We start from the raw sequence: 24,282 nt of genomic DNA, 5'->3' as shown, positions 1-24,282 counted from the left end.
TCTAATCCTCCCATAGTCATAGTCTAATGTCCTACCATATTATTATTATGTATTTATATAGCACTGACATCTTCTGCAGCACTTTACAGAGTACATAGTCATGTCACTGACTGTCCTCAGAGGAGCTCACACTCTAATCCTACCATAGTCATAGTCTAATGTCCTACCATATTATTATTATGTATTTATATAGCACTGACATCTCCTGCAGCACTTTACAGAGTACATAGTCATGTCACTGACTGTCCTTATTGGAGCTCACAATCTAATCCTACCATAGTCATAGTCGAATGTCCTACCATATTATTATGTATTTATATAGCACTGACATCTTCTGCAGCACATTACAGAGTACATAATCATGTCACTGGCTGTCCTCAGAGGAGCTCACACTAATCCTACCATAGTCATAGTCTAATGTCCTACCATATTATTATTATGTATTTATATAGCACTGACATCTTCTGCAGCACATTACAGAGTACATAGTCATGTCACTGACTGTCCTCAGAGAAGCTCACACTCTATTCCTACCATAGTCATAGTGTAATGTCCTACCATATTATTATTATTATGTATTTATATAGCACTGCCATCTTCTGCAGCACATTACAGAGTACATAGACATGTCACTGACTGTCCTCAGAGGAGCTCACACTCTAATCCTACTATAGTCATAGTGTAATGTCCTACCATATTATTATTATGTATTTATATAGCACTGACATCTTCTGCAGCACATTACAGAGTACATAGTCATGTCACTGACTGTCCTCAGAGGAGCTCACACTCTAATCCTACCATAGTCATAGTCTAATGTCCTACCATATTATTATTATGTATTTATATAGCACTGACATCTCCTGCAGCACTTTACAGAGTACATAGTCATGTCACTGACTGTCCTCAGAGGAGCTCACACTCTAATCCTACCATAGTCATAGTCTAATGTCCTACCATATTATTATTATGTATCTATATAGCACTGACATCTCCTGCAGCACATTACAGAGTACATAGTCATGTCACTGACTGTCCTCAGAGCAGCTCACAATCTAATCCTACCATAGTCATAGTCTAATGTCCTACCATATTATTATTATGTATTTATATAGCACTGACACCTCCTGCAGCACATTACAGAGTACATAGTCATGTCACTGACTGTCCTCAGAGGAGCTCACACTCTAATCTTACCATAGTCACAGTCTAATGTACTACCATATTATTATTATGTATTTATATAGCACTGACATCTTCTGCAGCATTGTACAGAGTACATAGTCATGTCACTGACTGTCCTCAGAGGAGCTCACAATCTAATCCCACAATAGTCATAGTCTAATGTCCTACCATATTATTATTATGTATTTATATAGCACTGACATCTTCTGCAGCATTGTACAGAGTACATAGTCATGTCACTGACTGTCCTCAGAGGAGCTCACACTCTAATCCTACCATAGTCATAGTCTAATGTCCTACCATATTATTATTATGTATTTATATAGCACTGACATCTCCTGCAGCACTTTACAGAGTACATAGTCATGTCACTGACTGTCCTCAGAGGAGCTCACACTCTAATCCTACCATAGTCATAGTCTAATGTCCTACCATATTATTATTATGTATCTATATAGCACTGACATCTCCTGCAGCACATTACAGAGTACATAGTCATGTCACTGACTGTCCTCAGAGGCGCTTACAGTCTAATCCTACCATAGTCATAGTGTAATGTCCTACCATATTATTATTATTATGTATTTATATAGCACTGACATCTCCTGCAGCACATTACAGGGTACATAGTCATGTCACTGACTGTCCTCAGAGGAGCTCACACTCTAATCCTACCATAGTCATAGTGTAATGTCCTACCATATTATTATTATGTATTTATATAGCACTGACATCTCCTGCAGCACATTACAGAGTACATAGTCATGTCACTGACTGTCCTCAGAGGAGCTCACACTCTAATCCTACCATAGTCATAGTCTAATGTCCTACCATATTATTATTATGTATTTATATAGCACTGACATCTTCTGCAGCACATTACAGGGTACATAGTCATGTCACTGACTGTCCTCAGAGGAGCTCACACTCTAATCCTACCATAGTCATAGTCTAATGTCCTACCATGTTTTATATAACACTGACCTCTCCCAGCTCTCACCTCTCTAGGCCAGCTTTGTGCACTCTTCTGTCACTGCTCACCAGATAAGCTTTATTGGGGAGGGGGACCATTAAACACCTGGAAACTGAATAGGGGGCACACCGCATGCTAAACTGGGGTGTGCCTAAAGATGTGGCAGGGTTGGGTCTTAGTGCCCTTTTTACTAGCTTTTAAAAGTTGGGATGTATATAAATGTGTATAAAATTAGCATGCATTTGCATGCCATTGACTATACTGGTAACCATGACAGCAGGAAGCATAATTGACTTTAACGAGAAACACAGTGTTTGCTGCCCCTACCCTTTAGAACTCCCTACCACACCCAGAAAAAGACCACTCCAACCCTGGAGGTATTCAAATCCAGACTGAAAAGCCACCTGTTTGGCCTGACATTTGCACAGTTGTAGAATTCTTCCTCTTTACCACAATTTGCCAACCTAGGGGAGAGTCCTATGGGAGAAAAGCGCAATACTGATGTTGCTGTCTTAGGCTTGGGACCCACTAGCAGATCTTCAATAGGGTCTGCTAATTGCTGCCGATCGGCAAAGCTTTACGGCAGAGGAACCCTATGAGGGTGGTCCCAGTGCAGGGCTTGCACATGGCGATCAGGCTGCACTGTTTTTGAAGCAATCCTGAGGCGTTCGCATTAAAGGGATGCCGGGTCAGATCATGATTGCTCGGGAATTGTGGTAAAATTGCAGACTTCCGCGGTTTCAGAAATGGCACTTTGGGATCAGCCATAAATCACCTCCAGCCTAGACTGGGGAAGGGAAATTCTGGGCACAGATCATCAGACTTCCTGTCCCCATCACAGACTGAACACACATCCCACAAAGCACCTCCAGCACAGACTGGGGAAGGGAAATCCCACAGACTTCCTGTCCCCATCACAGAGTCAGGGCCGGATTTCTGGGAAGGCCACAAAAGTCATGGCCTAGGGCGATAAAATTCAGCAGGGCGCAGGACTTGGAGAGATAAGAGGTCACATGTCAAAGTAAATCACTTCTGCTTTGCTCTATTCTGCCTGAATTCCAGAGATCCCTGCATCTCTCTCACTGCAGAGTGTGTGTGATGACAGCATCTGTTGCCATCTGAGGATATTGTCCTTAGTATAATGAGTGGGGACATACAAGCTGCTGTGAGAAGATAAATATATGGGCTCAAGTAGTAGAACTTTTGAGTTCAGATTAGTTTCTTTATGCACGCATTCACAGACAGGAATTATCAGCTCTCCTCTCCCCCTGACTGATGTTTATTACTTGGTCAGAGCTGTTAAAGATCTGAGACCTGTTAAATTTATGGTTTGTTTTTCTTTCCTAGTGAATGACCGCAACATTCTCTGTGCTGCAGTTTAACTCTTTCCTGACATGTTTTAGAAGCAGCAAAGCATTGTTCTGTGTTAGCCATCAGTGAAATCAGGATGTTTTGAAACAGAATGACAACCGTATTACATTTATTTATATTTACAAATAAATGTATGCATCTCCTGCTGACTGTATATATAGCTGTGTGTCCTAACAACTTGTATACAGGAACAGTAGTGAAGTCTGAAGATGACTCATTAGCCAAAGGCTTACTGTTTTCTTTTGGTTAGCCAATAAATATTATCATTCTATTACAAAACGTAAAAACTTCCTGCTGACTGATTAAGATCTGTCTTAAAGAGACTCCGTAACAAAAATTGCATCCTGTTTTTTATCATCCTACAAGTTCCAAAAGCTATTCTAATGTGTTCTGGCTTACTGCAGCACGTTCTACTATCACCATCTCTGTAATAAATCAACTTATCTCTCTCTTGTCAGACTTGTCAGCCTGTGTCTGGAAGGCTGCCAAGTTCTTCAGTGTTGTGGTTCTGTGATGTATCTCCCCCCTCCAGGCCCCTCTCTGCACACTGCCTGTGTATTATTTAGATTAGGGCAGCTTCTCTCTTCTCTCTTATCTTTTACAAGCTGGATAAATCCTCCTCTGAGCTGGCTGGGCTTTCACATACTGATGAATTACATATGGACAGAGCTGTCTGCACTCTGCAGTAAGAAACAGCCTGACACTTCAGTGGAAGATAGCTGCAGGGGGAAAGAAACACACAAATGATCTCTTGAGATTCAAAAGGAAGGGTGTATACAGCCTGCTTGTGTATGAATGTATTTTCTATGTGTGGACATACTGTACATCAACCTACTTCCTGTTTTGGTGGCCATTTTGTTTCTTTATAAACAAACTTTTTAAAACTGTTTTTAACCACTTTTAATGCGGCGAGGAGCGGCGAAATTGTGACAGAGGGTAATAGGAGATGTCCCCTAACGCACTGGTATGTTTACTTTTGTGCGATTTTAACAATACAGATTCTCTTTAACTTGACGTAAGTGCTAAATTGTCACTGTGTAAAGTACACATGAGCGTATGCTAGGTACACATGATGCAATTTTCTGACAGATTTACTGTCAGATCAGATCGACTATTTCCAACATGTCCGATCGGCTATCCGATAGATTTTCTGAATGATTTTTTCATAGAAGTGAACCGAAAATCAATTGAAAAATTTATCGGAAATCAGATCAGACATGTTGGAAATAATCGATCTGACAGTAAATCTGTCAGAATTGCATGGTGTGTACCTAGCATTACACTACATCTATGCCAGTGTGTGTAGTGTTGGATCCTTCTACTTACCTGGTCTCAGTGTTGGATGGGTTTCTCTCCTTTGCGCTGCACCATCACCTGGTTGTGACTCTGACTGAAGCAAGTCGCACAAAGGACAAAGAAGCAGTGCATGCTCTGTCCACTCAAGCTTCTTGTAATTTCGCACTCCTGTATGCAGGTGCACAGCAGCCGAGGCTTGGAGTGTTATGGGTATGTGTACTTGAGAAGTGCTGCTCATATATGAGCATCATTTCTGAATTATGTATGCCCTGAACACTATCGGCTGCTGTGCATCCAGGCTGGAGTGCAAAATTACATGGAGTGGCCAGAGCATGCACTGCTTCTTTGTTGAACAGGGGGGGGGGGGCAAAGCAGCAAAACAGACAGGAGCCCATGTAACCCAGTGATCACTAGTCAGAGTTGGACAGAATGGGGGTGTGGGGGTGGGGGGGGGGGGCGGGATGGCCAATAGGTTACAGCCGGCCTAGGGCGCTGGAAAGTACAAATCCGGCCCTGCACAGAGTGAACACACAAGTTACACGAGTGAAGCTGCAGAGCAGAAGTATGGAAACAGACAGCAGACAAGTCCTCACCCGTTGTATATAGATATACATATTACATTTCTCATGTGTGGCAGCTTCTCAGACCAGATCTGTTTGAAGAATGATCAGCCAGGTGCAGCCATGTGTCACCATCACCAGTCCAGTCCCAACTCTGCTCCTCCCCCAATCTTCCAGCCTGAGACTTCCAAATAACACAACTCAGCACAGTGTGCCTCCTTCCAGGCAGGCCTCCTACCTCCTTCCAGGCAAGCCTCATACCTCCTCCTAGGTATGCCTCGTGCCTCCTTCCAGGCAAGCCTCATACCTCCTTCCAGGCAAGCCTCATACATCCTTCCAGGCATGCCTCGTGCAACCTTCCATGCATGCCTCATACGTCCTTCCATGCATGCCTCATACGTCCTTCCAGGCAAGCCTCATACCTCCTTCTAGGCATGCCTCGTGCAACCTTCCATGCATGCCTCATACGTCCTTCCAGGCAAGCCTCGTGCAACCTTCCATGCATGCCTCATACGTCCTTCCAGGCAAGCCTCATACCTCCTTCTAGGCATGCCTCGTGCCTCCTTCCAGGCAAGCCTCATACATCCTTCCAGGTGTGACTTCTAGAGATGGCTCGAACACTCTGCCCAGCAAACAGTTCTCGGTGAACTTGGGCTTTTCGCCGTTCGCGTTTAACACAAAAATGTTGGGTTCACATTTTACATTAAAGTCAAGGGCTGGCAAATGTAATAGCAAATAGCAAAGCCACCTTACATGCTAGTAACACCAAATTTGCAGGGTATGTGGAGGAGGATAGTGGGTACAAGAGAATTTTTTTTTCAAAACGATCTTATAGTTTTTGAGAAAATCTATTTTAAATTTAGAAGTAAAAAATAGCAAGTTATAGCAGTGTCACTGCACTAAAACTACAGATTATGTATTAACATATATAAAAATGTTTTTTTTTTATGTTTAGAGTGTGGGAAATTTAAAGGGACCCTGAGCAGTATCCTATAATTAAAAATTTCACTTACCTGGGGCTTCCTCCAGCCCACCGTAGGCTGCGAGGTCCCCCGGCGTCCTTCTGGCTCCTGTCTGTGTCCCTCCGGCGGCTCCCATTACCGTCGACACCCGTGCCGGGTGTCGGGCCGGTTCTTCCTGGTTCCTGACGCTGCGCGTCATCACACCAGCCGCTAGGCATCAATGCGGTGGCTGGCGTGACAGTCATGCGTATACGCTGTTTTTAAACTCTAAACCTTGCATGTGCAGGACTGTCACGCCCGCCGCCGCAATGACACTTAGCGGACGGCGTGATGACGCGGAGCGTCAGGAACCAGGAAGAGCCGGCCTGACACCCGACCTGGGTGTCCCCAGGAACGGGTGCCGCTGGAGGGACATGGGCAGGAGCCAGGAGGATGCCGGGGGACCTCACAGGCTACGGTGGGCTGGAGAAAGCCCCAGGTAAGTGAAATTTTTAATTATATGGATGTCCGCTAGGTTCCTGAAACTAAATCTAGACAAAACATAATTTATGATCTTCCCACCCCGGCCACCCACGAACCTCCCAGATGTGCATGTCACTGTTATCCACACTACCATTCACCCTACCTCTCAAGCCCGCTGTCTGGGTCTCACCCTGGACTCCGCACTCTCCTTCACTTCCCACATCCAAAACCTCACAAAGTCCTGCAACTTCCACCTTCGTAACATCTGTAAGATTCGCCCTTTCCTGACCCCTGCCACCACCAAACTCCTCATCCATGCCCTCATAATTTCCCGCCTTGACTACTGCAATGCCCTGCTGTCTGGTCTCCCTATGACCCGAATAGCCCCACTGCAGTCCATCATGAATGCGGCAGCCAGAATTATCCACTGCTCCCATCGCTCCACCAGAGCGGCTCCCCTCTGTGAATCCCTCCACTGGCTTCCTATCCAGTCCAGAATCAGATTCAAAATACTGTGTCTGACCTACAAATCTGTCCACAAAACCTGTCCAACCTACATTTCTGATCTTACTCAGAGATACACACCAAGCCGCTCACTCCGCTCTTCCAATGAACTTCGCCTAACCGCCCCCCCCCCCCCCCCCGCATCACCCAGTCCCATGTACGCCTCCAGGACTTCTCAAGAGCCACTCCAACACTATGGAACTCTCTACCTCCACCCATTAGGGCAGCACCCTCCAACATCTTCAAGAAGGCCCGAAATACTCACCTTTTCACTCTGGCCTACTACCCCTTACAAGTGCTCTCGTGTCCTTACCTCTCCCTCTAGATTGTAAGCCTTTGGGCAGGGTCCTCCTCCTTTTGTGTCCTACCTGATAATGCACCTCCATTACTGTGCACCCATGCTATGCATCTGAGTGAACCTAACTTGCCTAATCTCCATGCTCCCCTCCAGTGACTAAGCATTACCTTGTACTCATACTGTGCTGTGTGATCTCCATGCCCCATCCAGTGACTAAGCATTACCTTGTACTCATACTGTGCTGTGTGATCTCCATGCTCCCCTCCAGTGACTGACTAAGCATTACCTTGTACTCATACTGTGCTGTGTGATCTCCATGCTCCCCTCCAGTGACTAAGCATTACCTGGTACTTATACTGTGCTGTGTGATCTCCATGCTCCCCTCCAGTGACTAAGCATTACCTTGTACTCATACTGTGCTGTGTGATCTCCATGCTCCATCCAGTGACTAAGCATTACCTTGTACTCATACTGTGCTGTGTGATCTCCATGCTCCCCTCCAGTGACTGACTAAGCATTACCTTGTACTCATACTGTGCTGTGTGATCTCCATGCTTCCCTCCAGTGACTAAGCATTACCTGGTACTCATACTGTGCTGTGTGATCTCCATGCTCCATCCAGTGACTAAGCATTACCTTGTACTCATACTGTGCTGTGTGATCTCCATGCTCCCATCCAGTGACTAAGCATTACCTTGTACTCATACTGTGCTGGGTGATCTCCATGCTCCATCCAGTGACTAAGCATTACCTTGTACTCATACTGTGCTGTGTGATCTCCATGCTCCCATCCAGTGACTAAGCATTACCTTGTACTCATACTGTGCTGGGTGATCTCCATGCTCCATCCAGTGACTAAGCATTACCTTGTACTCATACTGTGCTGTGTGATCTCCATGCTCCATCCAGTGACTAAGCATTACCTTGTACTCATACTGTGCTGTGTGATCTCCATGCTCCATCCAGTGACTAAGCATTACCTTGTACTCATACTGTGCTGTGTGATCTCCATGCTCCATCCAGTGACTAAGCATTACTTGGTACTCATACTGTGCTGTGTGATCTCCATGCTCCATCCAGTGACTAAGCATTACTTGGTACTCATACTGTGCTGTGTGATCTCCATGCTCCATCCAGTGACTAAGCATTACCTTGTACTCATATTGTGCTGTGTGATCTCCATGCTCCCATCCAGTGACTAAGCATTACCTTGTACTCATACTGTGCTGTGTGATCTCCATGCTGCATCCAGTGACTAAGCATTACCTTGTACTGATACTGTGCTGTGTGATCTCCATGCTCCCCTCCAGTGACTAAGCATTACCTTGTACTCATACTGTGCTGTGTGATCTCCATGCTGCATCCAGTGACTAAGCATTACCTTGTACTCATACTGTGCTGTGTGATCTCCATGCTCCATCCAGTGACTAAGCATTACCTTGTACTCATACTGTGCTGTGTGATCTCCATGCCCCATCCAGTGACTAAGCATTACCTTGTACTCATACTGTGCTGTGTGATCTGGTTTTCTTGTATTCCTGTATTGTCATATTGCTGTATGTCACCCCTAAATATTGTCTGTAACCTAAACTAATGTCCAGCGCTGCGTAATATGTTGGCGCTTTATAAATACAATAAATAAATAAATTATAGGGTACTGCTCAGGGTCCCTTTAAATAAAATGAAATGGGGTGCCCCCTCCTGAGCCTCTTTAACTCCTTGTCCCCCATGCAGGCTGGGATAGCCAGAATGCAGAGCCCCGGCAGACTGGGGCTTAAAACCCTGAGCAACACTAGCCCGCATGGTCCATGGTATGGGGGGGCTCCGAGGGGGGGGGGGGAAGTGCAGCCAAGCCTCCACCCCCCCCCCCCCCCCGGAGCCCTTGTCCAGTCCATGGACAAGGGTCTCTTCCCCACCTCCGGTGCCTCTTAAAGTACCTCTTACCATTTCTACAAAGGGTTAAGTGAAAGAAAAACACAAGAATGAAAGAAGTCCTTTAATTTTCTGAATTAACCAGAAAAACGTACCTGTACCTTTAAGAAAAAAATGCTCTCATGCCAATATCCTCTACTCTTGCAAGCTTCATTAAGTTGATTGAAGATCTCTGCATGCCCGACGCCACACAAAACCGCTCCCTGCGCAGCTCTAGCTATACTCTGTTCAGCTAGAGCTAAAGCAGCTTTACATTTTGGCTCCATGGCTCCCCATTGGTCTGTTAACAGACCAATGGGAATCAGGAGGGTCCTCATTGGTCTGTTATTAGACCAATGGGGAGCCTTGGAGCCAAAATGTGAAGATGCTTTCGTACTCTAGTTATACAGAGTATAGCTAGAGCAGCTCTATCTCCTGTGCAACTCTCCGCTCTCCTCCCCGCTCACCATACTTATAGCGCCCACCCACGCTGTCACCCAGGAGCACCCAGAGAGCAGGGTGACAGCGTGGGTGAGTGCTATAAGTGCAGTATGTGCTTCTTGCATGTAAGGGGGGCTTTGCTATTAACCCGCTACAGTTGATGTATGCTGCATCACTAGTGCCTTTTTCCAAGCATGCCTCCTGCCCCCTTCCAGAAGTACTCTGTGCCTCCTTCCAGGCATACCTTATTCCTCCTTCCAAGCATGCCTCCTTCCAGAAGTACTCTGTGCCTCCTTCCAGGCATACCTTATTCCTCCTTCCAAGCATGCCTCCTGCCTCCTTCCAGAAGTACTCTGTGCCTCCTTCCAGGCATACCTTATTCCTCCTTCCAAGCATGCCTCCTGCCCCCTTCCAGAAGTACTCTGTGCCTCCTTCCAGGCATACCTTATTCCTCCTTCCAAGCATGCCTCCTTCCAGAAGTACTCTGTGCCTCCTTCCAGGCATACCTTATTCCTCCTTCCAAGCATGCCTCCTGCCTCCTTCCAGAAGTACTCTGTGCCTCCTTCCAGGCATACCTTATTCCTCCTTCCAAGCATGCCTCCTGCCCCCTTCCAGAAGTACTCTGTGCCTCCTTCCAGGCATACCTTATTCCTCCTTCCAAGCATTCCTCCTGCCTCCTTCCAGAAGTACTCTGTGCCTCCTTCCAGGCATACCTTATTCCTCCTTCCAAGCATGCCTCCTGCCTCCTTCCAGAAGTACTCTGTGCCTCCTTCCAGGCATACCTTATTCCTCCTTCCAAGCATGCCTCCTGCCCCCTTCCAGAAGTACTCTGTGCCTCCTTCCAGGCATACCTTATTCCTCCTTCCAAGCATGCCTCCTGCCCCCTTCCAGAAGTACTCTGTGCCTCCTTCCAGGCATACCTTATTCCTCCTTCCAAGCATGCCTCCTGCCTCCTTCCAGAAGTACTCTGTGCCTCCTTCCAGGCATACCTTATTCCTCCTTCCAAGCATGCCCCCTTCCAGAAGAACTCTGTGCCTCCTTCCAGGCATACCTTATTCCTCCTTCCAAGCATGCCTCCTGCCTCCTTCCAGAAGTACTCTGTGCCTCCTTCCAGGCATACCTTATTCCTCCTTCCAAGCATGCCCCCTTCCAGAAGTACTCTGTGCCTCCTTCCAGGCATACCTTATTCCTCCTTCCAAGCATGCCCCCTTCCAGAAGTACTCTGTGCCTCCTTCCAGGCATACCTTATTCCTCCTTCCAAGCATGCCCCCTGCCTCCTTCCAGAAGTACTCTGTGCCTCCTTCCAGGCATACCTTATTCCTCCTTCCAAGCATGCCTCCTGCCTCCTTCCAGAAGTACTCTGTGCCTCCTTCCAGGCATACCTTATTCCTCCTTCCAAGCATGCCTCCTGCCTCCTTCCAGAAGTACTCTGTGCCTCCTTCCAGGCATACCTTATTCCTCCTTCCAGGCATGCCTCCTGCCCCCTTCCAAAAGTACTCTGTGCCTCCTTCCAGGCATACCTTATTCCTCCTTCCAAGCATGCCTCCTGCCCTCTTCCAGAAGTACTCTGTGCCTCCTTCCAGGCATACCTTATTCCTCCTTCCAAGCATGCCTCCTTTCCCCTTCCAGGCATAACTTATTCCTCCTTCCGAGCATGCCTCCTTCCAGAAGTACTCTGTGGCTCCTTCCAGGCATACCTTATTCATCTTTCCAGACATGCCTTTTTCCATGCATGCCTCCTGCCTCCTTCCAGATTTACTCTGTGCCTCCTTCCAGGAATGCCTCCTTCCAGCTGTACTTTCAGGCATGCCTTCTGCCTCCTTCCAAGCATGCCTCCTGTCCCCTTCCCCCTTCCAGGCACACCTTATTCCTCCTTCCAGGCATGCCTCTTTCCAAGCATGCCTCCTTCCAAGCATGCCTCCTGTTTCCTTCCAGATGTACCCTATACCTCCTTCCAGGCATACCTCCTGCCTCCTTCCAAAAGTACTCTGTGTATCCTTCCAGGCATACCTTATTCCTCCTTCCAGGCATGTCTCCTTCCAGACAAGCCTCCTTCCAGCTGTACCCTGTGCCTCCCATTCTCAGCTGTCCCTCAGATCAGTCAGGGCAGGGGATTGCCAGGCATGTCTGCAGTCTCTGGACAGGGAAGAAGGAGGGAGGGGAGGATGTCAGAGAAACAACAACAGTGAAACTGAAAGTAACCAGCAGCCATTCCTTCCTGCAGTCTGTGTAATGCTGATTCCTCCATATCACAGCCACAGATACACCCTTCATGAGACCCTCTTACTGCCTCTGCAATGGGGGACGCCGCTTACCCGGCACTCGTCACGTGGCAGCCGCTTCCAGGGGGTCCGAAGGCTCTAAAGAACAAGATCCTGCTGTATTTCCAGAAGAGGAGCGAGTCTAACGGAGGAGAGTGTGAGATCCGCAACACAGACTGCAACCGGGGCTACAGCCTAATCTACTTCCAGGAGCAGGAGGGTGAGTGCTGGAGAGGGGGGTACAGCCTTATATACTTCCAGGAGCAGGAGGGTGAGTGCTGGAGAGGGGGTACAGCCTCATATACTTCCAGGAGCAGGAGGGTGAGTGCTGGAGAGGGGGTACAGCCTCATATACTTCCAGGAGCAGGAGGGTGAGTGCTGGAGAGGGGGGTACAGCCTTATATACTTCCAGGAGCAGGAGGGTGAGTGCTGGAGAGGGGGTACAGCCTTATATACTTCCAGGAGCAGGGGGGTGAGTGCTGGAGAGGGGGGTACAGCCTCATATACTTCCAGGAGCAGGAGGGTGAGTGCTGGAGAGGGGGTACAGCCTTATATATGTAGCACTCACCCCCTAAGGAGCGGCTGAAGATAGATTTGGGTTCCCTACCGTACCAGCTGCAACTCACTTCAGAAACTGGACCCAACAATAATCATAGTAAAACCACTAACAGTGCGGCTTTAATAATAGCATATGAAGCCTTGTTAGAGCGGAATTTAGATAAACAGCAAACACATAAACATCAAACATGCAATAATAAACTGAGTGTGGGATAAGTCTGTCTATCACTTTAAGTCCCTGTCTATCCACTGGCCAGTGGCTATATAAGTTCTATGATGGCCGGCGTTGGGGCCCTTTGAGAGCGCTCCGTCCCTTTAAAGAGGGCACTTGTAATCCACAGGGAATGAAGGCAAACTATATAAAACGTATTCCGAAAGAGAGGATAAAAAAAAAGGTTTCTCAATCCTGAGAGTCAGCAATAAATCCAGGAAAAGAAAAAGGGATCTCTGTGATGGCTCCTATAGAACTGTAATCAATTCTCTGCTTTCAGTTAGAAATAAACATGGCCGTGAGGCCTCTCACCAAACCACTGCTGTCCACAGTCTCAGATGAACCTGGGTCAGAATGCAGGCAGATGGTCCACAAGTCCCTCTGTCCAGATGGATGTTCTCCTTCCCTCTCAGATGATGGAGGTATTCTTACCCGCAGCATGTTTTTGTCCTGTGCCAACAGTCTGGCTGGAGGGGTTCAGTTCTGTGTCCTTCCCACACCACTCTCTTCCCTCTCCACACCCTGTTCCCCGTTCTCACTCCTCCCCCGGGAACCAAAAATCAGCTCTAAAAGTTCCACTCTGTTTAGGGGCAGGCAATGCATTTTGGAAAACAATGAAACAGCACCACCTAGGGGCTACACACTCCCCCCACTAAAAGTCTTTGGTCCCCAAAGATAGGTTGGTAAGTTACAAACTAACCAAACTTTTGAACTTAACCGTTATATGGGGCCAGATAACAATTTGTAATATATTCATTAGACAGAGGTACTTTCCACCATGGGATGTCAGGAGCAGAGTGAAGTGAGTCACAAACTGATACAGCAGCTTGGGGTATTTGAGCCTCTAGGTTCCTGCGAACAGTGGTGATAGCTTGTTCAGAGCTCTTCCCCATGAAGTCATAGGTCAGCCTTTTGGGGGGTTGAATTGCACGCTTTCCTCTTTGTTCCAGAGGTAAAGGTGCTTCAATTTCAGCCAATTGTTCTGCAACTTCAGTAGATGGAGGTGAAGGTACTGCTACCGAGGTATTAGGTCCCAGTTCTTGCTCAGACCCAGGTAGACTTTCTTCAGGTTCTTGATCACAACTTTGTGGCATGAACTCTGGAGCGTCAGCTCTCAATGGGCTAGAATGAGGTTCAGCTACAGTTAAAGGGTTTGTATCTGCATCTGTTGGCCACAACCACTGCGCTCCTAAGTAATATTCCCAATCATTGTCCTCATCTTCATCATCATCTTCCTCTATCAAAGGGGGTGGCGAAGATCGAGTTACTGGAGCTCTTCTAGGAAGAATTCGTTCTACTGGTTGTGACACTCGTACGGCTTCACTGAGTGGTAGAAGGTGGTTGCGGTGCCAAGTCTTCAGGGGACCAGTCTTTCCCTCAGGACGAATTTGGTACACAGGAAGACCAGGTAGTTGAGCACACACAATATAGGGCTGTGAGCTCCACCTATCACTGAGCTTATGTTGTCCACGAAGACCAAGATTTCTCAGAAGGACTCGATCACCTGGTTGCAGATGGTGGATCCTCACTCTTAGATCATAGCGTCTTTTATTCTGCTGTTCCCTACTACTGGATGCAATTTGGGCCTTCTCATAAGCAGTCTTGAGGTTTCGCCTAAGTCGATCAACATATCCCTTGTGGGATATAATAGAGGTATCATCAGGTGAGATGCCAAAGGCTAAGTCCACAGGCAATCTGGCTTCCCTGCCAAACATCAATAAGTAAGGGGAGTGCCCAGTAGAATCATGCTTTGTACTATTGTATGCATGAACCACAGCAGATATATGACGACTCCAGTGCTGTTTCTTTTCTGAAGGTAATGTCCCTAGCATATCTAGGAGTGTCTGATTAAATCTTTCTGGCTGAGGGTCCCCTTGAGGGTGGTATGGGGTAGTTCTTGATTTCTTCACACCCAACATACTCAGTAACTCTTTGATGAGTTTGCTTTCAAAGTCTCTGCCCTGATCTGAATGTAACTTTTGAGGCAGGCCATAGTGAACAAAGAATTTCTCTATCAGGACTTTGGCTACGGTAGATGCTTTCTGGTCTTTGGTAGGGAAGGCTTGGGCATAGCGGGTGAAATGGTCGGTCACCACTAGAACATTTCCCTGTCCGCTAGAGTCCGGTTCCAAACACAGAAAGTCCATGCACACCAGTTCCATGGGACTTTGACTCTGTAAATGGCCCATTGGGGCAGCTCTGGAAGATAGGGTCTTCCTCTGTATGCATCTCAGGCAGGAATGACAGTAGCTTTCGACCTCAGCTTTCATGCAGGGCCAATAGAAACGGTCTCTGACTAGATGAAAAGTCCTTTCTGCTCCAAGATGGCCATGTTCATCATGTAGGGCTCCCAACACTGTAGTTCTGTGTTTCTTTGGAAGGAGCAACTGCCACTTTTCCTGTATGTCATCTACAGGTGCTTGTCTATAAATCAGTCCATTTCTAAGCTGAAGTCTGTTATATTCCTTGTAGACTAATTTTGCCTCCTCTGGAACTTCAGTTTGTAAGAGTTCTGGTTGCTGGCTTTCTAATGCTTTCAATGTCAGTCGGCAAAGAGGGTCTTCTAATTGATCTCTCCTTAAATCTTGTCTGCTGAGGATGGGCAGACCTCCCTTCTTTACTTGAGTCAGATTGCAGTAGAAATCAGGGACTCCTGCAGCACTTACTCCAACAGCTCCTGCCCCTGCAGCTCCTCTGACCCTATGTTCCACCCCTAGACACAGGGCTTGGATCCCTTCTGGGGTCAATCGTATCCACTCTTCTTCAGATACCTCTGTATTGTAGGGTCTCCTAGACAGTGCATCAGCATCTCTGTTCCCAACCCCTGGACGATACTTCAGGCTGAACCGAAATCCAGCCAAGGCTGCCAACCACCGGTGACCTGTTGCATCTAGCTTGGCGGTTGTGAGAAGGTAGGTGAGTGGGTTGTTGTCTGTCTTGACTTCGAATTCAGCACCATACAAATAGTCCTTCAATTTCTCAACTACTGCCCACTTCAAGGCCAGGAACTCAAGTTTGTGGGTAGGGTAGTTTTTTTCTGATGGGGAGAGGCTTCGGCTCACATAAGCCACTGGTCTCAATTGTCCATCATGTTCTTGGTACAACACTCCACCGATCCCCTCTCGGCTAGCGTCAACATGTAGTTCATAGGGGCGAGCTGGATCAGCATAGGCTAAGACTGGTGCATGTGTCAAACCCCACTTTAACTTCTCAAAGGCTTGCTCACATTCATAAGTCCATTCGTCTTCAATAGCCTCTTTTGACTTCCGAGGTCCTTTGGCTGATTGGCTATGATTAGGTGGCTTAGAGTCATCTTCTTCACCATCATTTTTCAAGAGCTCATTGAGAGGTCGGGCAATCTTAGCAAATCCTTCTACGAATCTTCTATAGTATGAACAGAATCCCAGGAAGGATCTTAGCTCTGATACAGTTTTCGGTCTTGGCCAGGTTGTCACTGCTTCAAGTTTCCTGGGGTCAGTGGCCACCCCTTCAGCAGAAACTACATGCCCCAGGTAAGTAACAGAAGGCATGCAGAACTGGCACTTTTCCAAGGATAACTTCAGCCCCTCTTCCCAAAGCCGGTCTAGCACTTTTTCTAAACGTTCTTCATGCTCTTCTAGAGTTCTTCCAAATACAATTATATCATCCAAGTACACCAAAACTTCCACTAGGTGCATGTCACCCACTGTTCTTTCCATCAGACGCTGAAATGTAGCTGGAGCTCCAGTCAGGCCTTGAGGCATTCGGTTAAACTCAAAGAACCCAATGGGACAGATGAAAGCAGTTTTTTCTTTGTCTTCAGGATGCATGGGGATCTGATGGTAACCACTTCGAAGGTCCAAGACACTGAACCACTTGGCCCCTGAAAGGCAGTGCAATGCATCTTCTATGCGTGGTGTGGTATACTGGTCGGGAATGGTTCTTCGGTTTAGAGTGCGGTAGTCGATACACAGTCTGATTGACCCATTTTTCTTTCGCACCACCACAATGGGGGAGGCATAAGGACTCCTTGATTCTCTAATTATTCCTGTTCTTTTCAGTTCTGCAATCTGCTGTCTCAAGTCTTCTAAGTCACCAAACGGGATCCGACGTGATCTTTCTCGGAAGGGCTTGTCATCTTGCAGACGAATCCGATGTTGGGTACTCTTGGCACAACCCACATCAAACTCATTTTTGGAAAATAGCTCCTGTTTTCTCAGTAACAGGTCCTGAAGACTCTTCTTCCATTCAGTGGGTGCAGGAGTATTTTCTGGGTAGAAGCATTCTGTGGAAAGCCTATCTGCTGCTCCCCCCACTAAAACAGATGGTGAAACAGGGGTGGCTGAATTCACTTGTCCAAGCAGCATTTGGGAATTAAGTTTCACTGGGGAATCAGTAGTGTTACGAAGGCTTACAGGAACTCTTCCTTTAGTTCGCTGCAAATCTTTAGTTGGGACTACTTCAGGCACTAGCTGTAATCCAGTTTCTTCTCCCTTTTTTCGATCTGCTTCTAACATAATATAGGGCCCTGGCTGTTTCCAACTCAGCCGTACTTCAGCCCTGAGACAGGCTACTTCACCGGGTTGCAGAACTCTCTCTTCCTTACCAAGCAGCCATAACTTCCCCACTCCCTCAGCTGGAGCTTCCTGTTCCTGGATCAGACCTTGGTATATGGGCCGCAGCAATGGGTGTAATTCTCCCTCAGCTGGAGGAGCCTCGCGGGACAGTAATGGTTCTAGCATTCTCCTCACTAGATGTGTGTTTGTTCCCACTATCATGGAGCTCCTATCAGACCCTGGGGGTCGAGAGCACACAATCGCAAGGGCATCAAATGTTCCAGACTGTCCGAAGATCAATGGATCAGCTGATATCTTGATCTGAAGATAACCATCATAGGGAAACTTCTTAGCACTAAGACCCCAGATTTCAAGATCTTCCAGCTTCTGCAAAGGCAAGTGTTTTAAATGCTTATCATAGAAGTCTTTGTACAAAAGGGTCACTTGTGCACCTGAGTCAAGGAGGGCTTTGGTGTAAATTCCTTCAACCTGAACAGGTATCACTGGTGATGGTCCTATTAGCTCAGCTGGGAATCTCCTGGAAACACTTGGGGCAGCGGGTCCTGCAGGTTTAGCATGTATCCTTCTCTTTCTTCTGACCCGTTTGTAGCAAGGTATCTCACAAGGTATTTTGGATTGTAGTGTATTTCTTTCCTGTTGAATGGAGTCAGACACAGAGGCAGGGGTTTTAAAATCTCCCTTTACTTTGTTCCTAATTTTAGGGATGGAGCGGACAGAGGAAGGTGGGCACCCGGGTGGCTCCTTCACCGAGGCCCTCTGTAGTTTCCCTGTGGCTTTCCAGGGCATCCTTGGTTCTTGTTGTACTTTAACCCAACCTCTTCTTTTATCCCAAAGGGACTTGAGCAAGTGCTTTTATAATGTCCTAGCCCTCCACAGTTGTAACAGATTCCTGGACTAGCTGGCTTCTTTAAACCAAGGGAAGACACATCCTTTGTTTGCTCTAATACATCCTCTTTCATCTGATCTTGATGTTTGACGGTCAACTGGGTCAGCATGTGCATCATTTGGGACATTTGAGATTTAAGAGTGTCTATTTCGGAATGGACATCATCAGCAGCACCCACTACTGCAACTTCAGCTGATCTTCGTGCATTGCCTTGTTCTCTGTCTTTAGCTTCTAACATAGCTTCTTCCTCTCTCACTGTCCTTATCAACTCAGGATAATGTAGTTCCTCATAATCTTTACTTGTCCTAAGTTGGAGCATGATGGGGTCTAAAGGCTGCGCCCCTCTCAAGACCTGTCGAACTCTAATCTTGTCCACCGTGCTTGGGACTAAGCCTTTCTTGAGTAGTATTTGGTGCAGGATCTTATCCAGCCGTCCCATATATGAAGACAATTTTTCTCCTTTCTTCTGATAAGTGTGTTCAAATTGATACAGAAGGTCTGAGATCTTTTCTGTTCTCCCAAATACATCTTGTAGAATACTGAGATAGTCATAGGCTGTGCATTCAGGCTGACTGAGTTTTAGATTTCTCACTGCATCAGAAGCAGCTCCTCTCAAACTTTCAGCAATTCTTTGTTTCTTTTGCGCCTCAGGCACATCCCACTCATCCAGCCCCTGCATAGCCTGGTCCATCCACCCCTCAAAGTCTTCTTCTCCAGATGGGACAGGTGTTTTCCCTGAAAAAAAACGCAGCTTTCTATAGCCATATCCTGTTGGTGCATCAGGGACCTTCAGGCAGCGCTCCATGACTTTCTCAAATTTTTCAAAGAAGTTTGCTTGTGAGTCTGTGCTAGGTGCAGACATGCTAGGGGCTAAAACATTTGGTGGGCGTGCCTGTGTTGTATCAACTTTGCTTGCTTGTGAACCTGGGTGGCATTTAGGGGTTATGATATCAGCTTCTAAACCATCAGACAGCAGTATTTTCTGAGCCTGAAAGCAAATGGGTACTTCATCTCGCCACTCTAACAGTGCATAAGTCCGAGGCCCTTCAGAGTCCTCTGTACAGTCCAGAACATAACCTCTGCTTTCAGGCGAAAGTGCTGTGACCACGTGGCGAATGCGGGCTGCAGACCATTCATTTCCTGGAAGGCTAAGTATAATGCACAGTTCTGGCCTAGCTTTCTGATGGTCACACCACTTGGTAGCAGCTTCTGGGTCCATTCTGCCTTCGCTCATTTTCTCTGGCAGAGGGGTAGGAAATCCCGGACGAGCCCCCACGTGTAGCACTCACCCCCTAAGGAGCGGCTGAAGATAGATTTGGGTTCCCTACCGTACCAGCTGCAACTCACTTCAGAAACTGGACCCAACAATAATCATAGTAAAACCACTAACAGTGCGGCTTTAATAATAGCATATGAAGCCTTGTTAGAGCGGAATTTAGATAAACAGCAAACACATAAACATCAAACATGCAATAATAAACTGAGTGTGGGATAAGTCTGTCTATCACTTTAAGTCCCTGTCTATCCACTGGCCAGTGGCTATATAAGTTCTATGATGGCCGGCGTTGGGGCCCTTTGAGAGCGCTCCGTCCCTTTAAAGAGGGCACTTGTAATCCACAGGGAATGAAGGCAAACTATATAAAACGTATTCCGAAAGAGAGGATAAAAAAAAAGGTTTCTCAATCCTGAGAGTCAGCAATAAATCCAGGAAAAGAAAAAGGGATCTCTGTGATGGCTCCTATAGAAACTGTAATCAATTCTCTGCTTTCAGTTAGAAATAAACATGGCCGTGAGGCCTCTCACCAAATCACTGCTGTCCACAGTCTCAGATGAACCTGGGTCAGAATGCAGGCAGATGGTCCACAAGTCCCTCTGTCCAGATGGATGTTCTCCTTCCCTCTCAGATGATGGAGGTATTCTTACCCGCAGCATGTTTTTGTCCTGTGCCAACAGTCTGGCTGGAGGGGTTCAGTTCTGTGTCCTTCCCACACCACTCTCTTCCCTCTCCACACCCTGTTCCCCGTTCTCACTCCTCCCCCGGGAACCAAAAATCAGCTCTAAAAGTTCCACTCTGTTTAGGGGCAGGCAATGCATTTTGGAAAACAATGAAACAGCACCACCTAGGGGCTACATATACTTCCAGGAGCAGGAGGGTGAGTGCTGGAGAGGGGGGTACAGCCTCATATACTTCCAGGAGCAGGAGGGGGAGTGCTGGAGAGGGGGCTACAGCCTAATCTACTTCCAGGAGCAGGAGGGTGAGTGCTGGAGAGAGGGTACAGCCTAATCTACTTCCAGGAGCTGGAGGGTGAGTGCTGGAGAGGGGGGTACAGCCTTATATACTTCCAGGAGCAGGAGGGTGAGTGCTGGAGAGGGGGTACAGCTTCATATACTTCCAGGAGCAGGAGGGTGAGTGCTGGAGGGGGGTACAGCCTCATCTACTTCCAGGAGCAGGAGGGTGAGTGCTGGAGAGGGGGTACAGCCTCATATACTTCCAGGAGCAGGAGGGTGAGTGCTGCAGAGGGGGGTACAGCCTAATCTACTTCCAGTAGCAGGAGGGTGAGTCCTGGAGAGGGGGTACAGCCTCATATACTTCCAGGAGCAGGAGGGTGAGTGCTGGAGAGGGGGTACAGCCTCATATACTTCCAGGAGCAGGAGGGTGAGTGCTGGAGAGGGGGGTACAGCCTAATCTACTTCCAGGAGCAGGAGGGTGAGTCCTGGAGAGGGGGTACAGCCTCATCTACTTCCAGGAGCAGGAGGGTGAGTGCTGGAGAGGGGGTACAGCCTCATATACTTCCAGGAGCAGGAGGGTGAGTGCTGGAGAGGGGGGTACAGCCTAATCTACTTCCAGGAGCAGGAGGGTGAGTCCTGGAGAGGGGGTACAGCCTCATATACTTCCAGGAGCAGGAGGGTGAGTGCTGGAGAGGGGGGTACAGCCTCATATACTTCCAGGAGCAGGAGGGTGAGTGCTGGAGAGGGGGTACAGCCTTATATACTTCCAGGAGCAGGAGGGTGAGTGCTGGAGAGGGGGGTACAGCCTCATATACTTCCAGGAGCAGGAGGGTGAGTGCTGGAGAGGGGGTACAGCCTTATATACTTCCAGGAGCAGGAGGGTGAGTGCTGGAGAGGGGGGTACAGCCTCATATACTTCCAGGAGCAGGAGGGTGATTGCTGGAGAGGGGGGTACAGCCTCATATACTTCCAGGAGTAGGAGGGTGAGTGCCGGAGAGGGAGTACAGCCTCATATACTTCCAGGAGCAGGAGGGTGAGTGCTGGAGAGGGGGTACAGCCTCATATACTTCCAGGAGCAGGAGGGTGAGTGCTGGAGAGGGGGTACATCCTCATATACTTCCAGAAGCAGGAGGGTGAGTGCTGGAGAGGGGGGGTACAGCCTAATCTACTTCCAGGAGCAGGAGGGTGAGTGCTGGAGAAGGGGTACAGCCTCATATACTTCCAGGAGCAGGAGGGTGAGTGCTGGAGAGGGGGGTACAGCCTCATACACTTCCAGGAGCAGGAGGGTGAGTGCTGGAGAGGGGGTACAGCCTCATATACTTCCAGGAGCAGAAGGGTGAGTGCTGGAGAGGGTGTACAGCCTCCTATACTTCCAGGAGCAGGAGGGTGAGTGCTGGAGAGGGGGGTACAGCCTCCTATACTTCCAGGAGCAGGAGGGTGAGTGCTGGAGGGGTGTACAGCCTCATATACTTCCAGGAGCAGGAGGGTGAGTGCTGGAGAGGGGGTACAGCATCATATACTTCCAGGAGCAGGAGGGTGAGTGCTGGAGAGGGGGTACAGCCTCATCTACTTCCAGGAGCAGGAGGGTGAGTGCTGGAGAGGGGGGTACAGCTTCATATACTTCCAGGAGCAGGAGGGTGAGTGCTGGAGAGGGGGGTACAGCCTCATATACTTCCAGGAGCAGGAGGGTTAGTGCTGGAGAGGGGGGTACAGCCTCATATACTTCCAGGAGCAGGAGGGTGAGTGCTGGAGAGGGGGGTACAGCTTCATATACTTCCAGGAGCAGGAGGGTGAGTGCTGGAGGAGGACTACAGCCTAATATACTTCCAGGAGCAGGAGGGTGAGTGCTGGAGAAGGGGGTACAGCCTCCTATACTTCCAGGAGCAGGAGGGTGAGTGCTGGAGAGGGGGGTACAGCCTCCTATACTTCCAGGAGCAGGAGGGTGAGTGCTGGAGGGGTGTACAGCCTCATATACTTCCAGGAGCAGGAGGGTGAGTGCTGGAGAGGGGGTACAGCCTCATATACTTCCAGGAGCAGGAGGGTGAGTGCTGGAGAGGGGGTACAGCCTCATTTACTTCCAGGAGCAGGAGGGTGAGTGCTGGAGAGTAGGTACAGCCTCATATACTTCCAGGAGCAGGAGGGTGAGTGCTGGAGAGGGGGGTACAGCCTCATATACTTCCAGGAGCAGGAGGGTGAGTGCTGGAGAGTAGGTACAGCCTCATATACTTCCAGGAGCAGGAGGGTGAGTGCTGGAGAGGGGGTACAGCCTAATCTACTTCCAGGAGCAGGAGGGTGAGTGCTGGAGAGGGGGTACAGCTTCATATACTTCCAGGAGCAGGAGGGTGAGTGCTGGAGAGGGGGTACAGCCTCATCTACTTCCAGGAGCAGGAGGGTGAGTGCTGGAGAGGGAGGTACAGCTTCATATACTTCCAGGAGCAGGAGGGTGAGTGCTGGAGAGGGGGGTACAGCCTCATATACTTCCAGGAGCAGGAGGGTGAGTGCTGGAGAGGGGGTACAGCCTCATATACTTCCAGGAGCAGGAGGGTGAGTGCTGGAGAGGGGGGTATAGCTTCATATACTTCCAGGAGCAGGAGGGTGAGTGCTGGAGAGGGGGTGCTGCCTCATATACTTCCAGGAGCAGGAGGGTGAGTGCTGGAGAGGGGGTACAGCCTCATATACTTCCAGGTGCAGGAGGGTGAGTGCTGGAGAGGGGCTACAGCCTCATCTACTTCCAGGAGCAGGAGGGTGAGTGCTGGAGAGGGGGGTACAGCCTCATATACTTCCAGGAGCAGGAGGGTGAGTGCTGGAGAGGGGGTACAGCCTCATATACTTCCAGGAGCAGGAGGGTGAGTGCTGGAGAGGGGGCTACAGCCTCATCTACTTCCAGGAGCAGGAGGGTGAGTGCTGGAGAGGGGGGTACAGCCTCATATACTTCCAGGAGCAGGAGAGTGAGTGCTGTAGAGGGGGGTACAGCCTCATATACTTCCAGGAGCAGGAGGGTGAGTGCTGGAGAGGGGGGTACAGCCTCATATACTTCCAGGAGCAGGAGGGTGAGTGCTGGAGAGGGGGGTACAGCCTCATATACTTCCAGGAGCAGGAGGGTGAGTGCTGGAGAGGGGGTACAGCCTCATATACTTCCAGGAGCAGGAGGGTGAGTGCTGGAGAGGGGGGTAAAGCCTCATATACTTCCAGGAGCAGGAGGGTGAGTGCTGGAGAGGTGTACAGCCTCATATACTTCCAGGAGCAGGAGGGTGAGTGCTGGAGAGGTGTACAGCCTCATATACTTCCAGGAGCAGGAGGGTGAGTGCTGGAGGGGGGTACAACCTCATATACTTCCAGGAGCAGGAGGGTGAGTGCTGGAGAGGGGGGTACAGCCTCATATACTTCCAGGAGCAGGAGGGTGAGTGCTGGAGGGGGGTACAGCCTCATATACTTCCAGGAGCAGGAGGGTGAGTGCTGGAGAGGGGGTACAGCCTCATATACTTCCAGGAGCAGGAGGGTAAGTGCTGGAGAGGGGGTACAGCCTCATATACTTCCAGGAGCAGGAGGGTGAGTGCTGGAGGGGGGTACAGCCTTATCTACTTCCAGGAGCAGGAGGGTGAGTGCTGGAGGAGGAGT

General features: G+C 48.6%; 1 protein-coding gene across 1 annotated transcript in view; it reads left to right on the top strand.

Annotated features, from left to right (window-relative positions):
- The first annotated feature begins 20,218 nt into the window (after positions 1–20,218).
- The window catches only part of LOC137526221 (protein mono-ADP-ribosyltransferase PARP14-like), a 138,059-nt gene continuing 133,995 nt past the window's right edge, over positions 20,219–24,282 (top strand). Inside the window, exon 1 of the mRNA XM_068247438.1 lies at positions 20,219–20,348. Coding sequence (XP_068103539.1) covers positions 20,219–20,348 — 130 coding nt within the window. The remainder of the gene's footprint in view (positions 20,349–24,282) is intronic.

The sequence above is a fragment of the Hyperolius riggenbachi genome, chromosome 7 (genome assembly GCF_040937935.1).
Source record: "Hyperolius riggenbachi isolate aHypRig1 chromosome 7, aHypRig1.pri, whole genome shotgun sequence".
In the NCBI taxonomy this organism is placed as follows: domain Eukaryota; kingdom Metazoa; phylum Chordata; class Amphibia; order Anura; family Hyperoliidae; genus Hyperolius; species Hyperolius riggenbachi.
This window is presented reverse-complemented; position numbering and strand designations above follow the sequence as displayed.